The sequence below is a fragment of the Balaenoptera borealis genome (genome assembly GCF_965194805.1).
Source record: "Balaenoptera borealis genome assembly, chromosome: 3".
Taxonomy (NCBI): domain Eukaryota; kingdom Metazoa; phylum Chordata; class Mammalia; order Artiodactyla; family Balaenopteridae; genus Balaenoptera; species Balaenoptera borealis.
In genome coordinates this window covers 159484274-159503829 of record NC_138866.1, presented here as the reverse complement: position 1 = coordinate 159503829, position 19556 = coordinate 159484274, and the positions used below count along the sequence as shown (strand labels likewise).

The 19556-nt window shown below is 48.0% G+C and overlaps 2 protein-coding genes across 10 annotated transcripts in view; one reads left to right on the top strand and one right to left on the bottom strand.

Annotated features, from left to right (window-relative positions):
• FBH1 (F-box DNA helicase 1) overlaps positions 1–5091 on the bottom strand; it is a 45488-nt gene extending 40397 nt beyond the window's left edge. For all 3 annotated transcript variants that reach the window (XM_082387130.1, XM_082387131.1, XM_082387132.1), the window contains exon 1: positions 4959–5091. In XM_082387130.1, coding sequence (XP_082243256.1) covers position 4959 — 1 coding nt within the window. In that variant the 5' untranslated portion in view covers positions 4960–5091. The remainder of the gene's footprint in view (positions 1–4958) is intronic.
• Positions 5092–5373: 282 nt separating this feature from the next.
• On the top strand, positions 5374–17746 carry ANKRD16 (ankyrin repeat domain 16). Of its 7 annotated transcripts, XM_082387185.1 has the most exons (8): positions 5374–5987; positions 7872–8092; positions 9607–9649; positions 12647–12755; positions 13248–13409; positions 14853–14931; positions 17305–17396; positions 17470–17746. In XM_082387185.1, exons 1-8 carry the CDS (start codon positions 5668–5670, stop codon positions 17470–17472), a joined length of 1029 nt encoding a protein of 342 aa, XP_082243311.1. In that variant the 5' UTR covers positions 5374–5667; the 3' UTR covers positions 17473–17746. The 7 variants fall into 7 exon arrangements, with proteins under 7 accessions (XP_082243311.1, XP_082243309.1, XP_082243307.1 ...); XM_082387183.1 differs by having other exon boundaries at positions 17305–17746; XM_082387181.1 differs by lacking the exons at positions 17305–17396; positions 17470–17746 and adding an exon at positions 15893–16970.
• Positions 17747–19556: the final 1810 nt, after the last annotated feature.

The window sequence follows — 19556 nt, the reverse complement described above, 5'->3', positions numbered from 1 at the left end:
GGGACCCGGGTCTGGTCCCTGGTCTGGGAAGATTCCAAATGCCACAGAGCAACTAAGCCTGTGCACCACAGCTACTGAGCCTGCGCTCTAGAGCCCGCAAGCCACAACTACTGAGCCCACGTGCCACAACTACTGAAGCCTGCGCGCCTAGAGCGCGTGCTCCACAACAAAAGAAGCCACCGCAAGGAGAAGCCCACACACCACAATGAAGAGTAGCCCCTGCTCGCCACAACTAGAGAAAAGCCTGTGTGCAGCAACGAAGACCCAACACAGCCAAAAATAAATTAAATTAATTAATTAAAACAAACAAACAAAAAGGCCTCCAAAATTTACAGGTTACAGACCTAAATGGACAAGCTGAAGATAATAAGTGCCTACAATTCCTGGAAGGAAAGATTAAAAAACCACTTAAAAAAAAAAAATCAAGATAACTCACCAGCACAGGTGCCTGACTGGAGATACAGCTCATAACAAGAACCCAGCTGGGTGGTTTTGCTAATCTAGAGAAACCCAACCTCATCCTGTTAGCTCCCCACAAGCCTCCCGCCCTTCTCGGAGGGGCTCCGTGCAGATCAAGCGGACACCCTCCTGTTTCTGGCGAGACAGCAGAGGTGCCCACAGCTGGCCCATCGTTACCAGGAGCAGGTACTTCACAGGCCAAACTGCGCCCTCAGAGAACTAAGAGCCCAATCTGAGCAACATGAACGGTGTTGGTCCCCAACTCCAGTGCGACAGAAAGTATTCATTCAACCCAGGCAGCACTCTGTAGTAATAAAACCACCCTGTATGTCTCTGAGAGACCTGCAACAATTATCTGTACAACTATATTTAATATAAGTTATTTACATACAAATTATTACTATTACTATAGTATGGTTTTTTTAATTTATTTATTTAATTTATTTATTTATTTATTTGGCTGCATTGGGTCTTCGTTGCTGCATGCGGGCTTTCTCTAGTTGCGGCAAGCGGGGGCTACTCTTCATTGCGGTGCGCGGGCTTCTCATTACGGTGGCTTCTCTTGTTGCGGAGCATGGGCTCTAGGCGTGCAGGCTTCAGCAGTTGTGGCTCGTGGGCTCTAGAGCGCAGGCTCAGTAGTTGTGGCGCACGGGCTTAGTTGCTCTGCAGCATATGGGATTTTCCCAGAGCAGGGCTCGAACCTGTGTCCCCTGCATTGGCAGGCGGACTCCTCACCACTGCACCACCAGGTTAAGTCCCTATAGTATGTTTTATTAACGTCTTCTTAATCGTTGTTTAAGCATGTATTAACATGTCTTCTGCCCCTAGACTGAAAGCTTTATAGTCTGTTGGGACGTGCAAGGCACTCAGCCCCAGCACCCGACACTCACTGTTCCATAAATATTAATGAACAGAATGCATTAAAAGAACAAATGCACAACTACGGCACTTCCCTCTGAAGAAGATGAGGTTGTCTTCTTTGGCTTTGAAATCCTACACTATGTTATAGGTCCAACGTGCTTCACAGCTTTTGGAAGTTCTTTCACGTACTCTCATCTGATCCTTGCACAATCCTGCAATTGTGCCAGGATGACACTGGGGCTAGGGTGATGGAACTTAGGTCTTCTGACTCCTCAAGCCCAGAGTTCTTTCTACGGAAGGTAATATTCTCTCTTCCACATCCAGAAATATTCAAAGCAGCTTCTAAAAACCTCAGCTTTAATTTCTCTGTCCCTTTTTAGAATCACTGTGGAACACCATAACCAAAGATAGCAAGTATTTAGAAAATAGCAAGCATAAGGAAAATATCACAAAATACTGTACACTCAAAATGGAAAAACTTCCAAATATTTTGTCCCCATTAGCTCTACAAGAAGCAAACGCAGAAAGGAAACACAACACGCAAGTCCTCACTCTCAGTGCAGAGCTGGGTCCCTGCCAGCACTACATCCCGCTTCCCTACAAACCCAAAGGTTCAGGCTCGCAGGCCCAACCTCACTTAGGTGCCCTCACACCCACAAACACCTGCTCCTCCCTTGGAACAGCACTCACTTATTACAGCAAACAAGGATGGCGAGAGCTTTTCTACGTGTTTCTCGCAAGGAAAAGAAAGAATAGGGAAAGAATGGAAATACAAGAAAACAACCATTACTTACACACTAGAATTTATAGATTTGAAAGGCTTTTTTCTACTGTCAATTCATCCCACAACCACTTTTAAGTATCTATGATTTCCCAGATTCATTATAAACACCATGAGGGCTTCCTCTCTTGGCATCTCTGGGGTCAAATGCTATTTGAGACACTGAGGATTCAAAAACAAATGATGTCACCTGTCTATAAGGCAGCTCTCAAAACACATATTACTATACGTAAGGCACTATAAGTGCTACACAAATGCACTTACGAAATGAAGAAAAGTGACCAGTTAGGAAGGATGAAAAAGGCTTTATGAAGAGTTCAGCCTTGCACGATGAGTAGGATCGGGGAAGGCAAAAGAAACAGTGTGTGCAGAAACACAGAGAACTAGCACAGCAGTGGTGTGCCGGGTTTCATTAGAACAAGAGGCTCATGGATTGTGGAAAAGGATGGAAAAGAATTTGGAAACACAGAGGATAAATGTCCTTAAATATAATGCCAAGGTATTTGGACTTTATCGTGTAGGCAATTCAGAGAATCATCTCGCTTTTCTAAGCAGGGTCAATGACCAACCATATTTACACATTAGAATGGTAACTCTGGAGGCAGGCAGAGGATGAGTAAACATGCAGACTGTCAAGAAAACAAGGCAGAAAGTCACTTTACCAACCGAGGCAAGAGGTGGTCAAGGCCCAAGGGCAGCAGCAGCAAAAACAGGGAGAAGGGGAAAGTGAAGCCTAACAAGTTTTTTTCGATTGGTGAGACTGGAAGAGAAAAAACAACACAGGTAACTGACATTTCTAGCCAGAACTCAATGATCACATCATTAACCACGTTAAAGAATAAAGGAGAAATCGTGTTTTCGTTTTAATCACTTCTTCCGGGAATGAAGGGAAAATGAAAGCTTTCAGTTTTGAAAATGGCTGTTTGTTCTGTTCTAAAATTATCTGTAGCATGCCAGGTTAAGCTCCAGGAGGTACTCTGAGATATGAGACTTGTCCTCAACACGTCTGTGAGTGACAACTGGAGACATAAGATTCGAGACGCTCTGGTGAGATGCTCTAAGAGCAGATGATTCCACTGACAGATGAGCAAAGACAGAATTCATGTTCAATCTTCAAATAAAATCAGCCTAGGAAGGACAGAGGGGAATGACAAGCAGAGAAAGATGATGACAACAAATCTGAAATTAGAGTTCTAAGTCCAATGCCAAGTTTGGTGTTCACATACTCACAGGTCACAAAACATGTCAAATGATCACGACACCGGAACCATGAAACACAACAAAAGATAAAGACAGCCAAGCAGCAAATCACAATGCCAATGAAGGCCACATGCAAAATGAGTCACTACAGGGCACACCACAAATTCCAAACACCTGCACAGAAAGGAATGAGCAGACCAACTGGGAAACCATAAGACCCCAGTATAGCTCCATCCATTAGCTTACTGTCAAGATCTGTCCCCTCTACACCAAACTTTTGCTCCAGAGAACCACAGGGGCTGTAGGCAGGTTAACATACATTGTCATCTAGTTATCTAAAGGGGGACGCAGACCAAAATAAGTTCCTAAAGAAGACAGGAGGGGCAGAATTGCACATGGGATACCAGTTAAATAACCAATCATCTGAATTTCAAATACTGTCCTATAGTGCAAACATGTTTTGTTTTTCAAAGCAAGGAAGCTGGAGGCGTAAGGCAAGAGAAGTTGGAATCACTGGCAATGAGGATGTGGAGGGGGATTAACAACAAAAAGTGTGAAACTACCAGATACCTCCACTCCCACTTGCACCAACACCAACAGCTGCGCTAAGACCAATGCTCGGCATGTCCTAAAACTTGATGCACTTCAAAGCACTTTTACACCTTCCTTTTTTTTGGAAGTGGCAAGATACAAGGGAACAATAACTTTGGCAAAGCTGATACTGGACCTGGTTCTATCTCTGATGACTATCCATATTACACTCAGTTAACCAAATTCAATCAGCTCACGAGTAAAATGAGCTTGTTTTCGTACTAGAGGTCTTTTTTCATTTTATCTCCCTTAATCTATTTGAGCAGAGTGCCAAGCACTAGCAGACCCTCACCGGGGGCTACCATCCTTCTTCCTTCCAGAGGTCTTTACTAGCCGTACTCCCGTGGGAAAATCGCTAACTTCTTTAGGCCTCAATTTCCCCACCTGTCATGATGCCTTCCTTACAGGGTTGTCTGCGGATGAGATAATTAATGTAAAGTGCTTTGTAAACCAGAGTACAAGATGTAAAGCATAATTGTCTCCAGGCCTGGCAAATAGCAGCTGCTCCCATTTTATCTCTAAAGGAACTGAAAACACCAGGAGGGTTAAATGACGAGCATCCAGGAGGATCGGGTAAAGAACTCAACACCTACACTCAAATCTCCCATCACCCCACACAGCTTGCTCAGACCTCAAGTACCCTCCACCCGCTCAAGGCCCTCCCACATCACCTTAATTTTCTTAATATTCAGGTTAGGGGGAGGGCGACTGCAAACGAAAGAGGCAAAAGGATACCATAAAATGACTCGCCCAAGGTCAAAACAGCAGAGCAGAAGGAAAGGAAACGCTGGCTGCCCCCAGCGGAGGCCACGTCTCCGCGACTCTCACACCGCCGAGCAGCGCCGCGCCCCCACGTCCCGGGGCGCCTCGGCCTCCCGCGCGCGCACCCCGCCGCGCCCCTCACTGCTCCCCCCACGCCGGTCCGCGCCCCTCTGCGCCCGCGCCCGGCCCGGGCCCCCAGTCCCCCGCGGACCCCCTGAGGCGGGACCGCTGAGGAACCCAAAGGTTCAGCGTCCACACGGCTGGGCCCGCCCGCGCCCCCTGCCACGCCGTCGGCCTCACGCACTATGGCACTCCGCACCAGGGGTCCCGCCGCTGCCGCCGCCGGGCCAGAGCCGCCCAGCCACCCAGTCCCAGCATCCCCCGGGCAGCGCGAGCCCGAGAAAGCCGCGGACTTCCTCCACCAGCTCCGCCCCCGCCGCTGCCCAGGGAAGAGCCCGCCGCCGGCGCTGACGGAATGCGCCCCTGGCCAATTGGAACGCGCGTGAGGAGGGGGCGCGCTTACGGACTTCTCTGGCGACCAATCGAAACGCGTATCCGGAGAAGGGGCGGCTACCGCTAGCGGGCCCCGCCCCGTCCTGCTTCCGCTAGGGCGGAAGAGGCGAGCAGAAACTTTCCCAGAGTTCCTCCGAGCTCGGGGACCCATTGAGGGGCCGTGGCAGTCGGGGTGGGGCGGGGCCGAGGCCGTGGGCGGGGCAGGCTGCGGAGGGCGGGGACGCGCGGGCCCCACCCCGTCTCGGCGGGTCTGCGCTGCGTGTGACCGGCACCTGTAGCTGCGGTCCCGCGGTTCACGTAATGTTTCGCCCCAAAGTGAAACCAGTGCGGACGGCAGCCTCCGAGCGTGCGTTCGCGGCGGCCCGCGGGGCGCGTGCTCAGCCGGAGACCTGAGCGCCCGCCCGGGGCGGAGCCGGCAGGGCGAGGCCGGGGGCGTCCGGGGGAAGGGTCGGGAAGGGCCCCTGGGGGGCGGGGGCGGGACGGGAGCGGAGCCAGGGGCCATGGCAGCGCCCGCGGACCCAAGGCGGCTGTGCCGGCTGGTGCAGGAAGGCCGGCTGTGTGCCCTGCGGGAGGAGCTGCGGGCTGCGGGGCGCGCCGGCTGCGCCGGGCCGGCCAGGGACACCCTCTTGCATTGCGCCGCGCGCCACGGCCGCCGGGAAATCCTGGCCTATCTGGTCGAGGCCTGGGACCTGGACATCGAGGCCGCCAACCGAGACTACAAGCGGCCTCTGCACGAGGCTGCCTCCATGGGCCACCGGGACTGCGTGCGGTACCTGCTGGGCCGAGGGGCCGCGGTCGACTGCCTGAAGAAGGCCGACTGGTAGGTGGCGGAACTTGCAGAGAGACCCTCACCATTCCCCGCAGAATCGTAGATTCCCGCTCCTTCGTAGGCCTCCACGACGTAGCCCTTCAGCCTTCCCCTATTGAGTAGAACATTGTTGCTACCCTTGTTGGGTTAACTGCTCCGATCTTCTGTTCCAGACTGCCTCCCATGATAGAGCAGAGAACAGTAAAGTACATGATCAGATAGAATATAAGCAAACTACAAATTGTCTATATGTCCTACGTATAGCATGAGCACCAGGGCGGGATGTTCTTCTAGGAACATCTAGCTAAATGATTACTTCACCAGTGACATTGTTTTAACTTTCTACTTTGAAATTCGTAGTTATAGGTTCTCAGAAATTTGCAAAGACATGGGAGAAGTCCCATGCACCTTTCCCCCATCTTCCCCCAAAGTTAACATCTTACAGCCACAGTAAGGTAACAAGAAGAAGGAACCGCAATTGCTACAATCAGTATACTTACTCGGATTTCACCAGTTATACGTACACGTGGGTGTGGGGGGTGCTCTGTGTGATTTTATCACATGTGTAGCCTTGCATGACCACCTCCACAGTCAACGATGCTCACCTGTCACCATCACACAAAGTAATTGCATTGTGTTAGATCCACATTGTTTTCAGTACTATGTCTGTCCACCTCCTTAGAGATTATGAACATCTGAAGATTCATAACATAATGAAGTTCCTGAATGGATCCACAAGGGATTCCTGATCTGATATAAATAAGGAACACATCAGACAGCCAGATAGCTAAACAAAGTGCATCTTGCCGACTGGCATGGGGAGGAGGGGCGTAGACCTGGTGACTTTTTGAGGTTTGCACTTTGGCTGTGACTAAGCACAAAACTGATTTTCTTATGCTTATCCAGTTCTATGGGTAAGGAAACAGTCTTCCCAAACAACCGTTAAAAGGGCACGTTTCATTTGATTGTGTGCTTAGGAAGTGCAGTTACAGTGAGACATTTTTGCCTGTTCTCACCTTGCTGGCTTTCTCAAGTCCCTTCCCTGGATCCATTCCCTCTGTGAAGCACTTCTTGAAGATTCCAACCTTCATTTGTCTGGGTGTCTCCCTCCTGATTTCCCATTCACTATCATTACTACATTACCAAAAATAAAAAAATCAAAATAGTGTTGGTAATTAAGTAATATCAAAGCAGTCTCAGAGGACAGATCGTGGCTGAGACCCATGTAGTTATGTTGAGCTCCAGCTAGGCCAGCCTCTGGGACAGGAGGTAAACAAGACCTGCCCCTGCTTCTGAGAGTCATAGCAGATGAGAAGGCAGAAGCACAAAATCACTGATGTGGGAGAAGAGGAGTTGATAGTGATGTAGTTCACTGTCCCATAGTTGTGGACACACATCAGTTCAGAACCTTATTGTAATCATGCCGTTTCATTTGCTCCACCAATGTAGGCTCCTTACGGCAAGGCACTATGTCAAATGCTCTTTTTAACTCCTTTTCAGACAGTTTAATAATCGGTTACTGATTGAGGTGAATGGGGTAAGTCCAGCAGAGTACCTCTTATGCAGATATTCAGCACAAACTGTCTGTGATTTTGACTAGTTCTATTCCAATTCAGTGCCATACTAAAAACTAGTTCAGAAAAAACTTTGCCTCCTTAGTATTCCCCACCTGTAGGGGCACCCACGTCACAGTCATTTTCCCCTTGTTAATCCTCCCAGGGCCCTCACGACAGGCAGGGAAGTTGCCAGCCAAAGCTGTTTTCCTGCTTCCCAGACTCCCGAGTCCTCAAGGTCTTCCGTCTCTGCCAATGGTGTGCATTTTTCTGAAGCCCTGGTCGAGTGCTTCTAATGCTTCAGCTGCCCTTCCATCTGACAGCTTGTGCCGATTGACCTTAGGACTCCTCTGATGATGGCTTGCACAAGGAGGAATCTTGAGGTGGTCCAGGACCTCGTGGAGCACGGCGCCAATCCACTCCTGAAGAACAAAGACGGCTGGAACAGTTTCCACATTGCCAGCCGAGAAGGCGACCCTCTGATCCTCCAGTACCTGCTCGCTGTATGCCCAGCTGCCTGGAAGACAGAGAGCAAGATCGGGAGAACCCCGCTGCACACAGCAGGTATGGCCCGGAGCTGTGCGGGGTGCCCCCCACCAGGGAGCAAGGGGTTGGGGAAATGGCAAGGAATACGAGCAGCTTTGGGGTATTTTGGCAAGCACTTAGTTTCTAAAACCAATGTCACCCGGCCCTTAACATGCTCTTCTTTCTTGTTTTAGGTGACTTTTCGCATACATTTGTCTTCTCCTCCCCAGTTAGTTAGACGGTAGGCTGGTTCTGTTCCTTACTAAGTCTTTGACCTTGGGCAAGGAACTTAGTCTCTTGAGCAGGTTTCCTCAACCACAAAATAATGATGATGATGATGATGCCCGTATCACAAGGTCGTAGGGATTAAGGCACATGCAAGGCCCTCCGTGCAGTGCTCCACACGCAGTGAGCACAGGACAGCTACAGCTGCTATTTTCACAACCATTTTGACATTATTAAAAGCAGAAGGAAAGGGGACTATCCTTATACATTCAGCAGTACCTACTATGGTGCTGTCCATTTAAATAAATATAGGTGCTTATAATTAAATACCAGGGCTCAGTGGGTGTGACTTATCTAGTGACAATGTTGAATATAAATCTGGACTACCATTTTCATTGTTTGGAGTAATTATCCTTAACTCTGAACTGTCTATTTGTAGATTATCTTAGTTAAAAGCAAAAGCGCAGCGGTACAAGACAAAAGGGGCATTAAGTAGACCAAGAGTCCAGATCAAGACATTTAGAACATAATCTTTAGCCCTCTGGGTAGCACATTGAATTAGAATACAGGGCTTTTAGGTTTCTCTGAAATCAATACCTGTGACATGATGTCATTGAGGAGATAGGCACACAGTTATTCTGGCCACAGTTAGGGACCAAAGAATCCTTTATAAAACTTTGCACATGAGTGGAAAAACTTCTTTGCTCGTGAATTGTTTGACGAACTACCCTGCTGTTGTGGAGAAACAGTCACTGCCCAGTCATTCACACAAAATAGTGGAGAATAGATAGTCAAAATCTTTTTTTTTTGGCCACGCTGTGTGGCTTGTGGGATCTCAGTTCCCCGACCAGGGATTGAACCCGGGTCAGAGCAGAGAAAGCTCGCAATCCTAACCACTAGGCCACCAGGGAACTCCCTCGAAATCTTTATTATAGAGGATAGTTATTTCTAGCAGTAGAATTAAATTCCTGGTTATTTTGTCATGGATTACTCTTAAAGTGTTTTACATTTCTTGGGCAAAAACTGACTGGCCCTAGGGATTTGTAGCACGAAAGTGAGGAGGCAGGTTTAAGATTGAAAGTTTGCCATCAAAGTCTCATAAAGACAAGATAAGCAAGTGTGAGCCTTGTACCTGTTAAGTGAAAACATCGCCCTTTACCACTCATCCAGCTAAATTTGTCTTTTTCTGGGGCGGTGGCAGTGTATCTAACTTAATACTCTTTCCTGGAAGTTACAGCTAGAGGGATGGGGCACAGAGAGGTGCCAGGAGGGAAGAAGCATTTTATTTTTGTGCTAAAAAGCTCTCATTCTCAACTCTCTCCACCCAGCAATGCATGGCTGTTCAGAGGCAGTAGAGATGCTTCTTCAGAGGTAAGAACAAAACAGCAGATTGAGGAAAATATTTGCTAATTGACAGTTAATATCAGTGCTGCATAATATCAGAGCTCAGACAAAATGTTCATAAAGAATCTAAAGTACCAAAACAGACATGAACAAAAGACTTAAGCAGATAAAGAAGGTGAAACAAAAATAGCTAACAAACCTGGGGAAACATTAGCCTTTTATCTGTTCATTCAACAGACATTCATATACTCACTCAGCACTCACTGTACCAGGCGCAGGGGCTACCACAGCAACAAGATAATGTGGTTTCCCCCCCATCCCATGGAACTCACAGACGGGCAGGGAAGACAGACGCTGCCCACGTCGTGTGAGTCTGATGAGCGTTACAGGGAATTGTGAGGTCCCCACAGCAACATGGCACGTGGCCTAGGGGTGAGGGATCTCGGCCCCAGTGACACTGACGCTATGACCTGGAGGAGGCTGAAAGTGTGGGGCAGGGTGGAGGGGGCATTCCAGGCAGGGGTGACAGTACCGTGAATGCTCAGGGCCGGGGACAAACACAGTGCACGGCAGAGACCAAAAGAAGATAGGCACGTGCTGTGTCCCAAGAGTGACGGGGAGACTGCAGAGGAAGGGCGATTCAGGTCCGGTGGGACGCTGGGCACCACCTGAGGATTCCAGATCTTGTGCTAAGCGTATAAGATACCACTGAATAATAAGAGATTTGCATTTTTCAAAGATCCCCCGGTTGCAAAACAGAATGGATTGGAGGGGGAGCAAGCGTGGGTGCTGTGAACGCAGTCCAGCGGCTGTTGCAGTTGAACAGGAGGGATGGTGGTGGCTGGACCACGATGCTGACTATAGGGTAAAGAGAAAGGTCTGGAGACACTTGAGAGGTAGAATCACCAGATCTCGGTGAATAAAGGGACAAAGGGAATGAGGGAGAAGGACAAGTCCAGGATGATGGCCAGGTGTCTTGCTTAAGCAGCTGGTGCTGTGCTGGTGCCACCTGCCGAGGTAGATGACACCTGGGGAGGAGGGGCAGGCTTGGGGAGAAGCTGGCAGTGTCACTTTCGGGCATGTTGAGTCACATGTACCTGTGACACCCAGGCAGAGACATCCAGCGGGCAGTTAGACACAGATTTTAGCCCAGAGGAGAGGTGTGGGCTGAGATACAGGAGTGGGCCTCGTCAGCATAGAAGTGACGATTGAATCCATAGGATGGAAGTGGTTACCTAGGAGACGATGAGTGAAGAAGAGGAGGCCTAATGCAGTGCCCCGAAAGCATCACTGTGTAGGGCTTGCCTCCTACGCGTTGGGACTGTATACCTGCGGTCATAAATACTCCTTCCTTCATTCAACAGATGTTTTCTAAGCACCTGCTGTGTGTGTTAGGCACTGGGTGATAAGCAGTTAACACTGTTCTTTCCCTAACAGCCTGCAGGCTAGTGTGGAAGCCGAGTATAGACACACAATCACAGAAATGTCATAAAATTTCAAATGGTGATGATACTACAAAGGGAAAGTCCACAGTGCTATGCGGGAGCAGGGGTCGTCCTGTAGATCTGGGCGAGAAGATGGGCCTCTGAGGTCCTCCTGAAGCTGAGATTGGAAGGATGCCTTGGAGTTGGCCAGGTGAAGAATGGCACTAGGATGCTCCAAGCAGAGGGGACCAGCAAGTGCAAAGGCAGCAAAGAGCCTGGCACCCGGGGGAGCAGAAGGAGGTGGGACAGGCAGGACCCTTGAAGGTAGGAACAGAAGAAGATGGGACAGGTGGGAGGTAGGGCCGAGAGGAAGGGGAGACAGGTGTGACCACGAGGAAGGTAGGAACGGAAGAAGGGAGGACTGGGGAGAAGGGAAGACGGGTAGGAATGGAAGGAGGTAGGACCATGAAGCAATAGGAACGGAAGAAGAAGGACGGATAGGCTGTGGAACCGAGAAGAAAGTGGGACCGGACAGAAGGGGGGTCGCCTTAAGCACAGGGAGGAGGGGCCAGAGGATCCCGGAGAAGTGAGTGGATATCACATAATCCTGACCATGGGAGGTCATATTGAGGTTTTAGGCTTTGTCCTTTGTGGTTGGGAAGTAGTTAAAGGTTTTAACCAGGAGAGGCTGTACCCAAATTACATGGTGAAAAGATTACTCTGTTAGTGGTGAGAACAGAATGGCTGGGCTGGAACCAAAGAGAGAAAAACAGGTAGGAGGCTGTTTCCTGTTGACTTGGTCTTTGTTTTTTCTTTTTCCCAGCTGCATTGGGTCTTGGTTGCTGCACATGGGCTTTTCTCTAGTTGCAGCAAGCGGGGGCTATTCTTAGTTGTGATGCGTGGGTTTTTGTTTTTTTTTTTTAACATCTTTATTGGAGTATAATTGCTTTACAATGGTGTGTTAGTTTCTGCTTTATAACAATCGGCTATACATATACATATATCCCCATATCTCTTCCCTCTTGCGTCTCCCTCCCTCCGTGCGTGGGCTTCTCATTGCGGTGTTCTCTTGTTGTGGAGCCTGGGCTCTAGGCGCACGGTCTTCAGTAGTTGTGGCACACGGGCTTAGTTGCTCCGCGGCATGTGGGATCTTCCCAGACCAGGGCTCAAACCCGTGTCCCCTGCCTTGGCAGGCGGATTCTTAACCACTGCGCCACCAGGGAAGTCCCTGTTGACTTGGTCTTAAGGGGTGAAGACAAAGATGGAGACAAAGATACAGTTTTGTTTAATATTTTGGATGTAGAATTGAGAGGTTTTGGTAATAGATCGGCTATGAGGGATGAGGGGTGACTTCAAGGCTCTGCATGAGAAGCTGGAGAGATCACAGTCCCTAAAATGTGACGAGAAGCTTAGAGGAGGAGCAGGTTTGCTGGGGAAACCAACCTGCTCTCGAAGAGCTCGGTACAGATACTGAGGTGGGGAAGGAGGGCAAGCACTCCAGGTTCTCACGGATCACCTATGAGGCAGGTGGTCAAGAGTCAGCACCGTTGGGTTTGAAGCGGTGACTGTGCCCAGCTGTTACTTTGTGTTTGGGCTCTAGGTGCCAGTATGAACCGGACTGCAGAGACAAGTGTGGCCTCACACCCTTCATGGACGCCATTCAGTGTGGACACATCGACGTAGCCAGGCTGCTCCTTGAAAAACACAAGGTATGGAAATGGTTTGGTTTTATCCCTTTAGTTCTTCCTACAAGTTTTAGATCATGGGATAAACAGGAAGCATTGTTGTTCAGATCATGGGTTCACATCTCAGCTCTGCCACATCCCCTGCTCTGAGGTCCCCTTTACCTCTTTAAGCATCAGTGTTTCCATTTGTAAAACAGGGTTACTATAAGGATTAAATAACATAATGTACATAAAGCAGTTAGCAAAATAAGTATTCAATAAACAGTAGCTGTTTCATAATAATAACAGCAACAGACTCTCCCCAGTAACTCTATTTGTTTGGCACTTTAGCCTACAGTGTTGAATCTTAACCATTTTTTTGGTTAGAGCATCCTTTGAGAATCTGACAAAAGCTACATATGTATCATCTGCCCAGGAAAATGTATGTAGACCACAGAGTTTTGCCAAAATGTCAGAAGTCCATGGACCCAGGTATCTCTGCTCCTTACTTTTGTTCATGTCTCTCCCAACCTCTAGGCTTGCATTTCTGCTGAGGACTCCCTGGGGGCCCAGGCCATCCACCGGGCAGCAGTCACTGGGCAGGATGAGGCCATCCAATTCCTGGTCTCTGAGCTTGGCATCAACGTAGATGTGCGAGCAGCCTCCACCCACCTCACAGCACTTCACTACGCAGCTAAGGTTTGTTTCTTTCCAGAACAGTGTTCCTGCTTCCTGAGGCTTGCCTAACCCTGTTGATGAGTAACCCTGTAGTCGTGGTTCTTTTGCCCGATCTCTATGGAAAAAAGAAATTGCCCATGACAGACTCTTAAAATGGTCATGATTCTAAAGCCCTGTGTCCCTTTAAATAGAAACCTGCCTTGGGCTTCCCTGGTGGCGCAGTGGTTGAGAATCTGCCTGCTAATGCAGGGGACACGGGTTCGAGCCCTGGTCTGGGAAGGTCCCACATGCCGTGGAGCAACTAGGCCCGTGAGCCACAATTACTGAGCCTGCGCGTCTGGAGCCTGTGCTCCGCAACAAGAGAGGCCGCGATAGTGAGAGGCCCGCGCACCGCGATGAAGAGTGGCCCCCGCTTGCCTCAACTAGAGGAAGCCCTCGCACAGCAATGAAGACCCAACACAGCCATAAATAAATAAAAATTTAAAAAACAAAAAAAAAGTAGTGTATTGTTTAAAAAAAAGGAAACCTGCCTTTATTTGTTTCTGGGTAAAAACTGAGAAGAGCCCTTTACTGCATGTAATGCCTGGGCTCTACGTTCCCTCCTGCCCTTTTTTGTTTTCAGGAATAATGTTATTTGAAGCTGTAAAAATCCATCGTATGAAGTTCCTAGTTCCTTATTCTTTTACTGGATTTCAGAAGATTTCTTTAAGTAAGAAAAGGGAATTGCATTTACTGGGCTCTCTGATGTATGAAGTATTGAAGACACACAAAAGTTTTCGCTAGAAAAATAGCCACTATCTTTAATATTATCAGCCGCCTGCCTTTACTTGTTTTTCTAGCAACAGGATTAAACATTTTTCTGGTGAACTGCACTCTCCTGCCTGTGTTCCCCCTTTGAGAACATGGGTATACAGTTGAGGGTGGGCTAAGGGCATGGTCTTTGGTCACGGGGATAAAAGCGAGTGGGAAGATTGAACCTGCAGCCTTGGTTTCAGTCTCAGCAGGTACTGACAGGCTAACTGGCTGGACAAAGGTATATCGATTGCTTCACAAAGGACAATGCCAGCTATGATAAGAATCCCATCCAGGGGATGTTACACTCTTTTCCAGCTTATTTCTCCCCTAAAGATTTAGCAAAGAGTGTGTTTGCTTGGGAGATTTAGAATTGTGTTTTCTGAGTAAATCACAAGATTTATACTCCTTACACTGAGGGAAACCCAACCATAGTGGTCAGTGATTTGGCTACAAAATTGATCATCTGTATTCTAATAACTAAACGTCACCTACATCTTTAATGATTTATGCTGAATTTCGAGAGTAATGTGACGAGCCTTCCTTTAGATACGAAAATTCAGTTTCAGCAGTCGAGTATTTTAGAAAAAGCACCTAATGTGCATTAGAGTTTGTGTCTAAGGCTTGCTTTTGTCATCATTACCGTGGTAACAAGTTTATTTCAACACTCAGGAAGGACACATAAGCACAATCCAGACACTCTTATCCTTGGGTGCCGACATCAACGCCAAGGACGAAAGAAATCGATCAGGTACGACCTCATTTTACACGTGCTTTGAAAATTATTAGTAAACTGAATGTAAACAATGTAAACAATGGACTTTTATGTTAAAATCATTACACTTTTAAAATTATTCCTCTAGTAGCTCAGCAACTTTTCCTTAAAAAAGCACCTCCTCCATTTGCAAAGCTATAGAACTGCTGTTACCATGGTAACGATGATGACTACTACTCCTTACTGCTGCTGGTATTACTGTTGTTGTTTTTATTATTTTAAACCACACAACGTATGTGACATCAAAGCACTTTGTCTTAATCCATGATCACACCAGCTCCCCAGGTGTTACATAGATTCTTCATAGGTCTTCTCTCTACGGAATGTATTTTAAAACCTTAATCACTATATTTTTTTAGATTTGGGGCTCAGAAAGATATTTTCAGAGCTAATTCCTTAGACTTGGACTTTAGAATAAACCTTCTCATTAGCACTCTGTGCACCAGTGACCATCTTGCGAGGGTTAAGCAGGACCTTGTGATGCTTCACAACTCACTCCAGGGCTGCAGAGGAAGGTCACTAAGTCCCAGGACACAAACTTTCTCCTAACGACAGGGGAGCAGGACCCAGGATCATGGCTCCCAGCACATCAGAAACCCTCAGCGCCAATTTCTAACCAGAATGGGAAGATGTGTCAGCATTTTTTGTTTCTGTTACGTCATTCTTACTCATGGTGATATTTTTACTTACACAGAGAATTCACAAAACTTTGAAAATGTCTTCTGTACTATTTAAAGTCTCCTATTTCTCATTAACTTACTTTGTTGTTTTAGACAAGTCTCTCAAATTCTCTCCAACTGGTTTTGTTGCTTTTAAAACCATTTGTGACCAAGTCAGGTTAAAAGAAAAAATGTTTTGATCCAGAATAGGCAAAGTCATAGGGAAGAATACGGAACTATGAAATCTGTGCAATTGCAAGAGTCAGTGTTTTTATCAGGGGCATCCTGCTCTCCAGTCAGTACTGCTGTAGGTGATGCACTGAGCTGGGTGCCTCTGTCCCCACCCAGCCCTGCACCTGGCCTGCGCGGGGCAGCACGCGGCCTGCGTCAAGTTCCTCCTGTGCTCTGGGCTCGGGGACTCTCCGGACATGACGGGCGCCCTGGCTCAGCAGCTCACACGGAGTCCGGACGTCCTTCAGTGCTTCAACCACAGCGCAACAGCTGAGGGCGTTTCCAGAGGAAAACAGTGAACCCACAGTAATTCACGTCCTGCTGCTTGAATCCGTTGCAGATGCAGTGAAATGGGCCAGTAGCCAGTGTTTTCTGCCCTCCCCCTCCTGCACTCCCTGCTTTGGTGGTGGATTCCCCGGGGATGAGGCGGCTGTCTTCCTGGCTGTATGACTGCACATCGCACAGTCAGAATCTTTCCATAATCTCTGATCCACTTTTTCTGCCCTTCCAGTGGAGTCAGATGATGTTGATGAAGTCGGTGTCTGGAATCCTTAGAGGAGCATGAAAATACAGTGTACATACTGTAATGTATGTGTGTGAAATGTTTTATAATAAAGAGTGTGTGGTGAGGCCATGATAATAATATTTAGAATATAGCAAGTTCCTATTGCATTGAGCGGTAAAACATAATTGGCCTGTATACTTTCTTCTTTCATAGGCTTTTCATTGGCATTGCAGTGGTTTAACTTTTGGCTTCAAAGCCTGCAAGGAAATGCTGGGATCTGTTTACATAGACATTTACAAGGAATGGAAACGTTTCTATAGTCTAAGCACTGCTACTTGAGCTATAATGTTTTAATCTTGAGATTATTTTTTTAATGACAAGTTCTGTATTGGCTCCCTTTGGATAATAAAGGCATCTGAAAACGCATTGAAGATATTTACAAAGCTTTTCCACGACCTCATTTGAAAAATGGGGTTTGTTCCACAGGTCACATTTCCTGTCCCACCTGCCACCTGCCCACGGAAGCTTGTGGCTGTGGAGAAGTGAAACACTCGACATTGTAACTTTGAAAAATTTTGTAGCAATTTAAACAGATTGAAGAAAGGATGAGTCCTCAGGCATTTGGATTCTTTTCCTGTTTCTTTTCCTTTTCTTTTTTTCTTTATATGCAAATAATAATTATTAGTCCAAGTCAATCTGTTAAAAAAGCATTTGCATCGATCACAAGCAAGACCCAGTCCCCTCGTTCAGTGTCATCTGGTAAGAACTCGTCACACGCCCTCACCCCTGTTCTCAGCATCGTGCCAGGCTGGGCAAATAGCAGGAATGTCCAGTTCTCCGTTATTCCCAGGTGGTGCTGGCTGATTTTTATCCCTAACAACCAGATAAATGTTCTGGTAGAAACACGACTGGAACCTCTGAATCACACACTGTCTCCATCTGCACCTCCTCCAGCTGCAGTTACCATTTCCTGTTGCTCCAGAGATGTCTTCGTGTCCCTGCCTTTGCGTCTGAGGATGGCCTGTTACGTGCATCCCTACTTGCAGGTGGGACAGAAAGACCGGTCTGGGGCTGCCCTTCTCCCCTCAACACACACGTGAAGCAGCTTTTTCTTTGCAGTGACTGCACACAGGTGTGTTCCCACCCGAGCTGTGCCTCTGCCTTACACACTCGCCGTGATGATGGTCCGTCAGGTTATGCTTGGTTCTCCAGTACACGGCTCTCCATTGAAAACGCCCCTGTAGCGTGGACAGGGCTGTTGGATGCTGCTGCCAAAGCTACTCGAGAGCCAGAGAGGGCAGTGATGATAGTAACATTCACTGTGGCAAAGACAGTGGTGATGATATAATTACAACCTATTACCACAGTAGTAATATATTGAGAATGCTAATGACAATGGTGGTGATCATTAGTATTATTCCCTCACTTCCTAATTATAGGTACTTTTCTCACTTCCTTTGGGTCTTTACTTAAAAGTGGGGCCGTTCCTTGGCCACCAGATCTAGAATTTCGTTCCCTCCTTCAACATTTTATATCTTCTTCCCTTAGTTCATGTTTTCTCCATAGCATTTACCACTGTGGAATATACCATCTGTCTTGAGTTATTTATTTTCTCTGTTGTCTGTCTCCCCCACGAGAATGTAAGCTCCTTGGCCAGGGTTTTTGTGTGTCTTGCTCACTCACTATATCTACAGGGCCCAGAACAATGCCTGGCACATGGTAAGGGTGTAGATCATGAGATAGCCAATGAGTGAACGATAACTTCTGTTTCTTGAGCACTTACTGTGTCCAGGATGCTGTGCTGAGTGCCTTTCCTGGCCAGTCTCGTTCCATCCCTGGCTCTTACAAGGGGCAGCCCCTCCTGATTATCCTCCATCTCAAGCATCCTTTCTCATCCCGACCTCCTTAGAGAAGAGCCTGTGCTTGGTTCCCGGTTCATGGGCACTGCCGGCCCCTGCCGCCCGGCTTCCTCACTGCTGCTCCTAGGTCACCGGGACCCAGTTGCCAAATCAAGTGACGTGCCTTTAGCCCTCATGTTACTGATCCTTTCAGTTCAATTATCAATCAATCACTCCCACCTTCCGGAAGCTCGTTTCTTGTCACCTCTGACAACACGCTTCTGGGTTTTCCTTTCTGAGCTTCCTTTTCCGTCTCTGTCATGAGCGTCTCTGTCAGGGCCTATCCCATACACGCTTCTGTCCCCACTCAGTACTGTCGCTGTGCCGAGTGTGCCTCCACCCGCCTCATCCACTCTCATCTCACTGCCCCCTGACCGCTGAGCCCCTCCAGCCCTGACCCTCTGCTTCCAGCTGTACGTTTTTGCATGGATGTCCCAAGGCTGCCCCACACTCAACTCGCTCAAAACCTAACTTCCCCCTAAAATTAAAAAAAAAAAAAAAATTGTAAATCAACTATACCCTAATATAAAATAAAAAATTGTAAAAACAACCCTAGTCTCCCCCAAACTGTGTACATTCATTCTGCGCCTGCTGCCTGAGCTGTGACACCGCCCTTCATCCCGCCTCCCCGGGTCCCTTCCTTCTGCAGGAGACCCGGCCAGTCTGGTCGGCTCCATCCTTACAGTGACTCCCTGGTTCAGGCCTCGGCTTCACATCCAGACCTCTGCTGCCACAGCCCCCCAAGTTCTTCTCCCGCGCCGCCTCAGATGCATTCCCCGCGCAGCCGTCGGGGCTCTGACGTGACCAAGGGCGCTGACCGCTGATGCTGGCCGCCACCTTCACCAGGGTTCCCAGCACCTCGTCCACGACCCAAGTCCAGAGACCGTGGCCGGTGCTTCCGAGAGCACAGCTGATCTACGTGAGAGGTCAGAGCAGAGGCTGGAAGGGATACAAAGAATTGCTGTCATTTGAAAATAAATGGTACCCAACACACATTACCAGAAAAAGTTATACAAGAAAGTATTTACAAGACAACAGTAGAAAATGGATTGCAACATGGAAAAGAAAGCACAAAACTCACGCCCAGAAAATGAGTGCTCTGCTCAGGGGGAGCAGCACTTTATCCAGCCTGCCGTTCCTAGATCCGCCAGCAGGTGGCGGCACAGAGCAATGTCCCTTTTATTCGCCCAGGCTTTTTTTTTTTTTTTTAGAGCCCATTGTAAAATATAAAAAAGTAAAGGAGAAAACAAAACGGATCATTCCGCTGCCCTAAAATGACCACCCTTACTTCTTCCTAGTCTTTGTAAA